The sequence below is a fragment of the Quercus suber genome, unplaced genomic scaffold (assembly GCF_002906115.3).
Source record: "Quercus suber isolate HL8 unplaced genomic scaffold, Cork oak 2.0 scaffold_290, whole genome shotgun sequence".
NCBI classification, from domain to species: domain Eukaryota; kingdom Viridiplantae; phylum Streptophyta; class Magnoliopsida; order Fagales; family Fagaceae; genus Quercus; species Quercus suber.
Window position 1 is genome coordinate 479,197 of NW_027069746.1, and position 13,451 is coordinate 492,647.

The window sequence follows — 13,451 nt, forward strand, 5'->3', positions numbered from 1 at the left end:
AAGATGTGAACTGTTAGGGTATTGCAATAATAAGAACATTGATACAACAATGGGTTGGTATTACATTTTGTGTGTACTTTGTGAAAGGAATGTCAAATTACAAACAAGATCATTTTGGTGTGCAAAATGTAAAACAAAAATAAATCTTTCTATCCCAAAGTTAGAGGTACTCACATTAACTACATACTCTCCAAATATTTATAATATATTTATCTCACTATAACTACTATATATATACCATTGCAAACTACTTTAGATACTTTAGATATAAGATTCAAATTGAAGTTTTTAATGCAACTAACAAAACAAAGTTTGTGATAGTTGATTGAGATGCCGAGAAAATCCTAAATAAATCTACAAGATCGAGATCTTGCTGAAAAATAAACTAAGGTACAACTTATTTAAATTATTGTAAAAATATTGATATTGGAGAAGGAAACTCATGTTATTTGAAGAAAAAAAAAAGTAGGAAAAAAATGGATTTCTCTACTTCAATTGAATGAATTCAATCTAAAAGACAGTTTTGAAAATTATATAGTTGCTAAGATTTTTGATGCGCCTTCAAATGATAAAAAGGTATGGAAGAAAAAAAAAAACACAATTCAATATGCTATGTTAATTCTTTTTGCTGCACTATTCCAAAATTAACAAAAATAAAAAATTTACAAAAAACTGTCACATGATTGAAATTTAATATAAATGCAAATTCCTATGAAAAATCTTAGTGACAAAGTCCAAATTTGGTAAGATCTAATCAATAATCTCTCAGTGCTAATTCATTAGTAATTAACACAAATGATACAACAAAAGGAAAAAATGATGAAAGCTCAAAAATTGAACAAATATGGACGGACTAAATTTCAAATGTTGAAGATGGAGAAACTGATAATGACAACAAACGTCACCATACCACAATAACAAAGCATTGAAGAAGAAAAAAAAAATCCATAATGAAACTTTTTATTTCATCACATAATAAAAATCAATAATATAGAATGAATTAATATGCTTTTATCAACTTTTATAATACAATATTACTCCAAGTTATTTTCATTATTGCTCATTACTTGAACAAAATAATTATAATAGATATATGTGTGCAATTTATAATTGTTACTTTTTATGATGAACTTATTACTAACAAAGTTTTATAATAAATATGCTATAATATATGTATAGTATTTTCCAAAAACAAATTTACATAAAACATTATAATATTATCCGTGCATCGCACGGGAAACTTACTAGTTTTTTTTTTTTTTTTTAAGTAGTACTTGCAAAAGATTTAGTAAAAGCACCACAAATTCATACCAATATTTAGGCATGGCAATTTGGGCCCGACCCGTGGGTACCCGGCCTGGCTCGACCCTAATGGGTCGGATTTTACCCGGCCCGATAAAGAATAGGGTCGGGTATGGGTTTTTGAAAAAAAACCCGAACCGGGTCCAGGTCGGGTCCAGGTTTTATCAAAACCCGATCCGAACCCGGACCCGGACCCGACCCGTTTATATACAAAATTACTTACATACCCTCTTATATATATATGTATGTATATATATATATATAGTTATAAACCCTAATCTCTTCCTCATTTCTTCAGCCCCCTTACTCTTCTTCAGCTCACACAACACACAGCCGCCTCAGCCCTCACCTCAGTGCCTCACTCACTCTCAATCTCACACAGCTCACACGGACGGTCTCACTCACTCTCAATCTCACTCCCTCTCAAGTACCACCAGCCCAAGTTCTCAGCCTCTCACTGCCGGTCCAAGCATTCACCACCGCCGGTCAAGCTCTCACTCACCCTCAATCTCATCGCCGATCCAAGATCTCACCGCCTCTGTTCTATAGTTCTCTTCAATTTTTTTTTTTTTTTTGAAATTTTTAGAGACTGAAAATTTCCAGTCTGAGTCTCTGAGATGTTTGTTTCAATTTTTTGGTTGGTGTTTTCTACTTAAAACTATGGATCTCAACCAAAGTATGTATCAATTCTAGTTATGCTAATTGTTAGTCTTGCCACTAGAATGAATATTCATTTTCGTTTTTATACTTTTGTGAAATTGCCCTGGCAGATCTGCCCTATATCTGATTCTGAATGTTGATTTTCATTTTTATGCTTTTGTAAACGGTATCTTGGGTGATGAATGTTTATCACTCAACACGAAGAAGCCCTGGATTAGTTTTTTTGTTGAGCCTATACAAGTTTCGTTTTAGGTTTGTAAATGGTATAGGCTCAAATGCTTTTGTAAATGGTATCTTTTAGGTTTGCAAATGGTAAGAGGGGAGAACTTTTTTTTTTTCAGCTGTAGATACAATAGATTTACTTAAAAACTTTCAAATACAAAAATTGGAGGTGTTTAGGTGCTAGATTAGTATGAGAAAAATAAAATTGGGTATTTCTGTGTTTAGTAAGTGTTGTGCTTGCAGAATTACTTCTTTTTTTCTTTTTCTTTTTCTGGTTGGGCCAGGAATTGGGCCCAATCCCTTAACGGGCCCGACTGAGGCGGGTTCGGGCCCCCAAAAAAAACCCGCTTAGTAAATGGGCTGGGTCTGGATCACAGTTCTTGGCCCGCGGGTCGGGTCCGGGTATGAAAAAACCCGGCCCGAACCCGACCCGTTGCCATTCCTACCAATATTTGGTCCCCTTGGGTATAGCTGCTGCACTCCTTGTTCTTCCAAGGTTGGAGGCACATCATCGGTCTAGACAAAACATTGGAAAAATTATCATGGAAAAATAGAATAATGATAGAAGCCTAATAATTCAATCATAATATAAGCTCAATGATTTCATCAAATCCAAGCTTTGAACTTAAGACCTACAAACTCAAGATATTGAAACCACCTTCCCCGTTTACGCATTTTCAGGAAATCCTCTTCACTTTCTATTGTTACTTGCGAACAAACAGGGGATACATTCTTCAAATTGTTAAATACAAACAATAGTTCAGCACAATTAACTTTCTCATAAAAACTCTATGACTAAACATTACACCTAAAAAAGGCAGGACCGATAATTCGAAACTAGGATATTCACATGTATTTTGCAAGAAAGAATAATAAAAAATAAATAAAAGGGAATTCTCACAGTGTAGTTGCTTCCAAAACAAACATAAGTCCCTTCAATAGGAGGGGGAGGCTCAGGAGCGGACTTTGGGTTTTGTAAGTAATCTTTGTATAGTCTGTAATACAATGGTGGTGGTGGGTACGTAGCTGTTGCCATTAGAAGCTCTTCCTAACCAAACCCTGAACATCAAACAAGTTCATGACAAATATAAATTCAATTGTCAAAGAAAAAAAAGAAAAAATAAAAAAAGAAAAAAAAGTTAAACCAGCATGAATTCTTGAATTAAAGGTTTTCCAATGCAACAATTCATTTCCCCCATTCTTTCTAAGCAACCAAACAACAGGAAATCTAATGCAACAGTTCTTTTTCACTTTTTTTTTTTTTTTCTAAAAAATCAGACAGCAGGAAAATCCAACAACTAAACCTTAGTCCCAATCTTGTTTTGGATTGAATATGGTACTTTAATAGATTATTTAGGGTCGGCCACATGTATTATTATTTTCCATTCTATTCTATCTGAAGTTATAATCTTTGTTACTTCCTTAATTGACATGTCTATTTATGTTATATTTGGACTTCATGTACCAAATCCAACAACCCCTAAAAGAAAGAGTTAACTCCAAAACCTAACACATATCATGAAATAAGCAAAAATAAAGAAACCCAATTCATATAATCCAATGCAAAACCAAAAAGAATACACAAACAACCCCCCCCCCCGTCCCAAAAAAAAAATACAACTCCAAAAATCAAAGAGGGCGGGCTCCGTTTGGTTTGTCATTTCAAACAACATTTTTTAGTTTTTAAACAACATTTCACGTATTTCAATACACTTTTTTACCCACACGTATTTCAAAAAACTATAAACAACAATTTTCAAACTACTCTACCAAATACCCCAAATTTGACATGTTTTTATAACCCCCCAAATAACAAGACCCTAAGCTTATAGACATTGCTATACAGCAGTCACTGTAAGCTGACAGTTGCATTGAATTTGAATCAGAGAAAATTATTGCTGAAAAAGAGATATAAAAGTAAAGAAAACGAATCTGAAAATTGAAAAGCATAGAAATAGAGAGATTGAAACTCAAAAGACAGGGACACGAAAATGAGAGAGAGAGCCCTGTTAGAGTATCGAAAAGTTGTGTAGTTGAATTCTTCTTCGCTGGTCCTAGTTGCTCTTCTGTTTCCCACTGATTTCAAATCCCCAAATCCAAATCTATTTCTTTATTTATTTGTTGGCCCAAACGGGGATTTGGATTTGGAAATCCATGTTTCCAAACGGGCTTTTTTATACTTCGGAAAAAGTAGGGTTTTTCAGTTCCGTACTTTTCCCTCCAACTCTCTCTCTCTCTCTCTTTCGAGATCCGCTATTCTCAGCAAATGCAATAGCTTCTTCCTCTCTTCCTCAGGTTCCCACTCTTGTTCATTACTCTTCTTTTTTTCTTTCCTTCCAGTTATTCTCTGTTTGGTTTATAAGAAAAAAGCCAAGGAAGAAAAAAAAGGGTGAATTTTTCATTTCCTTGCATTGTGTTTTCCTGCGAATTCTCGGGAATCAAACAATGGAAGATAAGGAAGCAGAAAAAGCGACTCAGATGAAGATATTCGTGGGAGGATTGGGGGAAAGCGTGACGGCTGAAGATTTGCAGAGGTTGTTTGGGTCACTGGGAGTGGTTCAGGGACTTGATATTGTCAGGTCCAAGTCTCGCAGCTTTGCCTATATCGATTTTTCCCCTTCTTCCCTTAAATCCCTTTCCAAGCTCTTCAGCACTGTAAGAAAAAGGAAAACACTATCAATCCTTTTCATTCCTCATTATTATTACTTGACGCAAATTAGTTTTAAACGTTGATGACATGAGACTTTACTAATTGAGCTAATTGAAACCTACAATTTAGTTTGAAATAGGAATTTGTTTATGTTGTTAAGTTGAATTCATTGCAAATACAAGATCAACTTTTTAACTTGCACGGAATACAGCCATGCTTCCCCATGTGGGATTTTGTAGGGTTTGATTTGTTGAGTATGCATGATTAAGACTAAGCTCTCCATTTACATGTGCATACAACAAGCCATTTTGTAATGTGTAGATACAAGTATAGAACATTGTGTCTCCAATCCATTAACAACAACAACAACAACAACAACAACAACAATAACAACAAGTCTTAATTCCAAAATTTTGGGGTCAGGTATGGATCCTCAACAGATTAGTTAGGATCAGTCGTATGTATTTTTTTTTACACACGCATCCAATGCATCTTGACCCCACAGCCATGACCTCTAGCTAGAACTTAGAAGGGAGGAGGTGCCAGCTGAGCCAAAGCTCAATGGCTCTCTGACCCATGTCTATATCAGAACTTAGATCCCATAAGTCAGATTTTTTTTGTGCACAATTGCTCTTGGAAATACTTTAACTGGTGACAGATAAATGTTGTTTTAGGATGAACCATTCAATTGCAAATTTTGGGTGCATAATATGGAAAATGGAACAAGTTGAAGAGAGTCAATGGCTCTAAGAACAAAAGAATAACAAAAGCGTTAACTTACCACAGTCCCATGGCACTCCCTGTTGTGGATTGTCAACACTATTCTTTGTTTCTCCAGTGTACTTATATTGTAATAGATATTGTATCCAATGGTGCAGAAAATAAAATAACAAAGTTGATGCAAAACTTGGAATTACAGTGTGTTACGCTGTAGCAACATAATAATCTAATGCCTTCAGTGGGAGATAATGGTAAAATATCTGAGTAAAGCAGGGCTCTAGCGCCTGCTACATGGACGTGAATGAAATCAAGTTGTGTATTTAGTTACCTGCTATGATGTGTTATCTTGGTCTCTCTTCCTCCAAAAACAAGGGGAGAAGGATGTGGTCACAGGTTCAGTCCTGTACAGGTCCATCATGAGAAGCTGGAACTTCTCTTTTCCTTTTCTTTTTAACATGTGCTGGATTTTATTGCCTACACTGATCCCCTCTATGCAACTACACAGTATAATGGGTGTGTCTGGAAGGGAGGGAGGTTGAAGCTTGAGAAGGCTAGAGAACATTATCTTGTCCGTTTGAAACGAGAGTGGGCAGAACAAGCTGAACTTGCAAGTAGGGAACCTAATAACGGTTTTGATGTGAATGAAGACATAGCCTCTTCTAACAAGCCTAAGAAAGACCTTAATTCAGAAACAAAGCAACTTCGGATTTACTTTCCCAGCTTAAGAAAGGTGAATATGGATCTGATATGTATGTTTTGATTTTCATTTGCACAAGTTGATGTGTCTCATTTTCTCTTAGCGTATATACAATTTTATGTGTCTATATATTGTCAATTCTCATTTGCGCTCAACATCACTGCATCAAAACAACTGGGATCAAGCATTTGAATGCACTGTTGCTTGAAACTGTGCCTTTGCATGGTTATGTATGAATCTGTTGTGCAGGTGAAAGTATTGCCATTAAGTGGAAGTGGCAAACACAAATACAGTTTCCGAAATGTTGAGGTTCCTCCTCTCCCAATTCATTTCTGTGATTGTGAAGAGCATTCTATTGATCCTCACCCTGCAAAAGAAAAACAAGCTAATGATCTAGAAGCACAAAGTGGGGGCATGAATGAGGAAGAGATTAACATAATGAATTCAGTGATGAACAAGCTCTTTGAAAGGGAAAAGGTATCGGATGCTGCACATAGTGGAAATGGACAAGCCAAGGAAAGAGATAATTCTGCCAAATTGATTTCTGGCTTGCAATTTGATGAGAATGAAGCAGACTCTGAAATGGATGAAGATAATCTCATAATTAATGTGGTGAAAAGGAAAAACAATAGGATGGATTTGTTAGGTGTCCAGGAAAAGGAGCAAATTTCTGAAAATCAGGTAGATTTTTAAGGTTCAATTTGTAGAGTATAATTGTTTTTTCCGTTTTACTTATACTGATGATCCCTATACTTTCTGCCTTTCTGGCCTAAATTTCTCTATCTGTATTGGACTCCCAGGACTTCAGTGGCAAGCGAACTTCCAAGGATAGGCAAAATCAGAATGCGCTCAAAGAGCAGAAAAGGAATACTGTACCTCCTAACAAGAAGAGGAAATCACTCAATCAAGAAAGTGATGAAAATGGATCGCTCTCTTCTATCACTAGAGGCAAGGGGAACTTAAAAACCCATTCAGATGAATCAGCTGTATTGGGAGCTCAACTGGCTGAACCAGAATCTCGTATCCAACAATCAGCTCCTGTTGTTTCTTGGTCTCAGAAGTCTTCATGGAGAGCTCTTGTTGGTGATCAGAGCAACACTTCATTCAGCGTCTCACATATCTTGCCAGGCATTGCCTCTAGCAAGGAACAGCAACCAAAATTTGACGGTTCATCTGTGCCTGACTCCACTGTCAGCAAAAAATGACAACTTAGTAAGGCATGGAGATCACTTGGAAAGTCATTCAAGTGAAACAATTAAAGAGGTCACAGAAACTCAGCCCGCCAAACCTAGGGCAGCTTCAAGTAATTCTGGCAGAGGTGCTGCTTGGCTCCAGAAATCCTCTTGGACACAATTGATTAGTGAGAATAACAATAGTTCATTTAGCCTTGAACAACTTTTGCCTGGTATTTCTTATGAAAAGCAAGTGCAAGCAAAGCCCAATAGTGTGGACATTGTTGATTCCACCAACACTGAGCACAGTGATTTAAGGAAAGATGATAATAGTGAATTGCCTGGAAATGGATCTACTATTTTGGTAACTGGAAAGGACGTTAGGAGTACTCCAGAGAGACATCAGCAGACTGTTGTGGGTAATAATGAGGCCCCTTCTCCAATATTTAAGAGAAAACATGATTCAGCACCAAAGCTAACATCTAATAGGACTATTATAATTGGTGAAACTTGTTCTTTTATGAGAAGTGCTGCTTCTCTGAAAGAGTGGTCAAAAGCTAAGGCTGCAAGTGGATCACTCAAGAGAAAAAGTGGTGAGAAATAGATGCTTTCAGTGCATTTGGAGTTAGGTTTTAAGTATAAGGTGTTTGACATTGCCATCAAATTTAAGAGCACCGTCCTAACTTTTGCTTAATTTTGGGGTTTTACTTTGGATCAGGCCTCTTTGTATGTACTTTTGTTTCATTTTCTATCTGTTTTGTTATGGCGCGGAAAGGAAGTATATTTACTATATTATGTTCTGAGTGTTCACATGATGTTACTTAAAGCAGACAGCTGAGAAGCATTTCAAGGAATTCTCTCTTTCTTGTACTTGTAATTTTCTTGTTATCATTAGGGGTGAAAAAAATAAAAAGAGAAGTATTCTATTGTTCTATAAAGAGGGCAGCCTTTTACAGAGCAGTCAATCAATTTTACAACTTTCACTTACATAAATCGATTGAGAATCTCAATTGAAGGAGATAAATTTCGTACATTCTTTTTTCCTTCTCATCTCTGCTCATCTAAATAACTTTTTAAATTTTTTTTTGATAAAAATTTTGGTACAACTTGTGCATAATATATTTACATGAAAAGGCCCTCCAACCCTACTGGTTGAAGTGGTTAACTTTTATTTTTCTGTACTATTATCAACTATGGTGTTGATGAAGCCTTTTTGGGGCTTTTTATTGTCGAGGCCGCTTTTGACCACTTAACTATTCAGATTCAATAGAATTGGAGTCAGAGGGTTTATGCTTTGACAGTGAAGATGAAGAACTGTCGGTTTTAGACTCTACTTGTCTTGGAGGGGAGGCACGGGCAGGAATTAAGGGAGCCCCAACTTTCTCTTGTTCATCCTTGGGCCTCTTGTGTTGATAATTAGTCTGCAATAACTTCAAATTACTCATAATGTTATGATTTGCAATTCAGGAGTTTCATTAAATCAGTCATCCAAGGTTTTCTACCTGGGATTGCATTGAAGTTATTCCTTATCTTTCTGCCAGCTATATTGATGATCATGTCTAAATTTGAAGGATTTAATTCTCTATCATCTCTAGAGAGGAGATCGGCCTCTAGATATTATCCTTTCAACTTTGTAAATGTATTCCTCGGGAGCATAATTGCTGGAAGTGCATTTGAATAGCTAGATTCATTTATTCACCAATCAGGAAACGAGTATGTTGTTCTCAAATGTGTGCCATTCCCTTAATTGCTCAGTGTCTCTTTTTCTTGGCAATGCAAATATATTTGTATATCGGTGCATGTGTATGCTAGTGCTCTGTATATTGTATATGCATGCTTGAGTATTTGAGTATTAAATGATATGTTAACTTGTAACTTTCTAGGAAAATTTTGTGGCTCTATGAAGTCTGTAGATATCTATGAAAATTGATCCCTTCTGCACAAAATAGGCATTTTACACGTAAGACTGTAAGCTTTTAAATAATAAATCTGTAGAACCATAGAGGCTGAAGATGATATCTGATAAATAGTGACTAGCAGAATCATATAATTGAGTCCCAGTTGGCATTTAATGGTGAATGCTGTATTAACTGGTAGAGAATAATGTCATTAGGATTTAGGCATGGATTAGGATATCCCAAAAAAAAATAAAAAAAAAAAATAATCTAATAATAAATTTATCAAAATTTGAATCTAATTAAAAAAATATTGAATAAAATAATATTACTTAAAGTTGTGCTTAGTATAACTTCCCGGCAGATTTCTAAAAGATCTTACCATGTAAAAAAAAGTCAATCACCCATTCTATCATTAAAAAATTATAACTTATCACATCAGCTAAATATATTTTAGAGCATTTTATCGTGTAAAATGATGCGATAATTGCTCAATTTATATATAAAAAGAGCGGAAGAAACCAAAAAAAAAAAAGAAAAAAGAAAAAAAGAAAGAGGGAAGGAGATTGAAGGAAAAAAAGGGCAAGAGTCAAGAGATGCGGTGCAGCGGCTTGAGTTTGAATCCAATACAAATCGCAGGAGGTGGAATTGGAAGCGGAAGCGAGTCTCGCTTCTGCTACCTCCCAACAACTATATCAACAAAGTCATCACCACTTCCTCCACTACTCATAAAGTGGTCTTTGAGAGCCTCAGCCTCAGCCTCCTCCTCCATGAACGATGGGTTAGTGACGGAAGAGGGTTCCTCGGCCAGCCCGAGCTTCTACGAACTCCTTGGCATACCCGAATCCGGATCCTTGTTCGACATCAAGCAGGCCTACAAGCAGCTAGCCCGAAAATACCACCCGGATGTCTCTCCCCCGGGTCGGGTCGAAGAGTACACCAAACGGTTTATCCGGGTTCAGGAGGCCTACGAGACCTTGTCTGATCCTACAAGGAGAGCTCTCTACGATACACATATGGCCAAAGGTCTCCATTTTGCTTTCTCTGCTACTCGAAGACGCCACCACCACCACCACCAGGTTTCTCTTCTTTTTCAATCCCTGATTATATAACTTAACCCTGCCTTCCTTCTCACCTCTTTTAATTTCCTTGCCTATGACTTCTCGAAATCTCGTTTCATCTTATATCGTCATGAGAAATTTGTTGATATTTCAGATTTAAGTTTTTTCTTATTTGATCTGATAATCGGATGGTTACAATGGGAGAGGAGAATTTTGAACTTGGTTTCCAATGGAAACACTAGGAGTGCGAATTGATCTATAAGGCTCTTGGCAATTTGAACTCATGGATTTAATTTATTTATTTATTTTTATTTTTTTTTACTCATTCATCTTCTTTAGTTTAAGGTGTTTCTTTATTCGCTCAATATTTTTAAATTTAAACAAAAATAATAATAATTTCCTAACAAGCATGCATGCTTATGGAAAGTTTCTTCCTGATTCAGTCCCAAGAACTTTGTTTTTGTTCATTTGCATTTTAATGGATATTCGAAACATGCTGGCCCTAATGTTTATGACAACTTGTAAGTATTCTACTACTTGTTCTAGGAGCATTTATGGATGCAAATCCTTTGTGATCTGTCAATTCTTTTTATAGTACCAGGAAAGGGCTCCTTCCATTCTAGAGGGTTATCAGTTTTTTCTATCTGCACTCCAACTTGTGTTTGGAGAATTTATGTTTTTACTAGTTTTCTGGGGCTTTGTGACTGTTAATTTTTATTCTATGACCAGTATTTACATGTGAACGACCTAAATCAGGAGAAATTATAGGGTTCACATGGTGGACAATTAACGTGGTCCACCATTCCACTTAAAGACTCACATTTGTTTAAAATTGTTGAGTTGGAATTTTTTTTTTTAAAACAGAAACTGATTACTGACTCAGCAATTTTAAACAAGTATAAGTCTTTTAGTGGAATGGTGGACAGAGTACTCTATAATTTCTCCTAAACCAGCTTGTTGAAGATTTGTAATCCAACCCCAAAATGTTGGGACTAAGGCTTGGTGGTTGTGGTTGTATTTTATGTGTTTTTCTTGGTCTTGAGCAGGGAATGGAAGAAAAAGGTGATTGGAAGAACCGTTGGCAAGATCAGTTATCAGAGCTAAAGAAAAGAAGCATGAGTAAGGATGCTAGAGGGGATTTGTCTTGGGGAGCTCGAATGCGCAGGCGAAGGGATGAAATGAAGTAGTAATAAGCGAGTATGCCATAAATAGGTTTTTCTTTCCTTCTATTCTCCCTGTATATATGATTTTCTACCTTATACATGGTCAATGTTGAAATAGGAAAGTAAGTTACCATTTAGCTATAATCACATTTCTGGGCAAGGAAATTCTTTCCAACCCCTATGCGAACTGATTACATTGTACATGAGGTTATATATGATTAATTTTTTTTTCTTTTTTAAACAAGCTCTCTTTCTTGTGGTGATATATATGATTACGTTTTTTTCTTTTTTAAACAAGCTCTCTTTCTTGTGGTGATTTTCTTTAGAATCTCCCATTTTTATGTTTGTGGGGTCGAGATATTCCATTCAGTGCAAAATCAATCCTCACCTAATTCCAAAGCCTGGCGGTTTGTCCTAAACATGAACAGAAGAAGCTTATAGTTATTGCTTTTGGCTAACTGAACGGAAGCATACGGTTACTCCATTGTAATAATAAGCCTAATAATTTAGGTGTTTGAAATTACATGGAAGTTTTTCCCTTTCCTTTTATACTTCTTGTCCTGCATTAATGGATCATCAACATCTGCTCCAGCTACATTCAATTTGAACTTCCAATTAATTTGATTTACATGCCCAAAGTTTGAGGTCTCAAATTTTGGTAAAAGGGAATTTTAGCGGGTTGGGTTGTATAATGTCTATTGCATGAGCTAGGCTTTGATTTAGCGTGTAAGATGGTCTCTTTACTCTTTTGGTCTAAGAGCTTGATCATTTAGTGCCACCAAATTTGTTGTCTTCCATCTAGGACAAAAATAGTTGTGGCCAATTATAAAGAGTTTTCCCTCCTAACTGTAAACAACTTGGAGGCTAGGCATGTTATCAAGAATTAATTCTTTTCAGTGGTTTGTAGGTCATGAAAGAGTTTTCCCTCCTAATATTTGTCCGAGTTTGATATTGTCAGGATAAGGCTTGGGTCCAGTATATGGAAGCAATGAAGCCAGCCAATCCGAGTCCATATTATTGATGATCCTTTCTTCCATTTATGTTGACAGATTGCAAATATGATTTCTGACTCTCTATTTTCCTTATGTGGTCTTTGTACGTGGCTGTGGTCCTGCTAATGGATATGGCTAGATTTATCAGTTGTCAAATAAATTATTTGACGGCCAGAATTTTCCTTCAAAAATCCCCTTCAACCAACTTGGTGGCTGGTGCCAAGTGCCAACTAAAATGACTATATATATAAAAAATAAAATAAAAAATAAAATTTAAGAGAAATGCTACCAACACTAACTTTTTTATTATATTTTTACAAACCGTTGACGTAGCAATTTCTTATTGGTTTTTATATGAGTTTGCTATTAACATCACCTTTTTATTTATTAATAATTATCATCACATCAATAATTTGTAAAAAAGTTTATAACTTTAGTATTTTTCATGATTTAATAAGTTATCTAATTAAAATATTTTATATAGTAACCTCTGCATAATAAATTAGATAGAATTTCTCTAATTCAGTTTTTTTAAAATTTTTAAATTTTTAATTTTTTAAAAAAATAAAAAGATCTCAATATTCATTCGAATTTTGGGCAAATATATAGTCGTGTGGATTGGGAAAAAAAAAAAAAAAAGTCTTCTCGATTTTTATCTGTATAATTTTTTTTTTTACACCTTTAATTTTTTATGGTGGGCGTGTTCACTTGTGTGGAAGCTGATGATGTAAAGTCAGTAAGAGTCAAAAGTCTCTGGTTGGCAAACAAAACGAATCGCAAAGTCTCCATATGTCTTTTTAGAATTATAAACTTGGCTCTTGCAATTTGCAGAGGCAGATGTGACATGGATTTGTAACTTGTTTGTTAATGTCATGATAAAAAGCATCTGATGGACATTGGATAGCAGTCTCAATTTG

The 13,451-nt window shown here is 35.6% G+C and overlaps 2 protein-coding genes across 2 annotated transcripts; both read left to right on the top strand.

The window, feature by feature from the left end:
• Positions 1 to 4,669: 4,669 nt before the first annotated feature.
• LOC112039886 (protein REPRESSOR OF SILENCING 3) lies at positions 4,670 to 8,361 on the top strand (the record flags this gene model as incomplete). The annotated part of the gene is given in 4 exon segments (XM_024072793.2): positions 4,670 to 4,839; positions 6,060 to 6,284; positions 6,501 to 6,932; positions 7,052 to 8,361. Coding segments are annotated over 4 exon segments (1,232 nt in total), but the record flags the coding sequence as incomplete, so codon positions are not given.
• A 1,474-nt stretch (positions 8,362 to 9,835) lies between these two features.
• LOC112039175 (chaperone protein dnaJ 20, chloroplastic) lies at positions 9,836 to 11,786 on the top strand. Its single transcript, XM_024072028.2, has 2 exons — positions 9,836 to 10,397; positions 11,426 to 11,786. The coding sequence occupies exons 1-2, from the start codon at positions 9,915 to 9,917 to the stop codon at positions 11,564 to 11,566; spliced, it is 624 nt and encodes a 207-aa protein (XP_023927796.1). The 5' UTR covers positions 9,836 to 9,914; the 3' UTR covers positions 11,567 to 11,786.
• Positions 11,787 to 13,451: the final 1,665 nt, after the last annotated feature.

Bases quoted from the DNA above. Each gene is read 5' to 3' on its own strand.
- LOC112039175 (XM_024072028.2), top strand. From the start codon at position 9,915: ATGCGGTGCAGCGGCTTGAGTTTGAATCCAATACAAATCGCAGGAGGT. The intron at 10,398-11,425 runs GTTTCTCTTCTT...GGTCTTGAGCAG, and splicing joins GCCACCACCACCACCACCAG to GGAATGGAAGAAAAAGGTGA.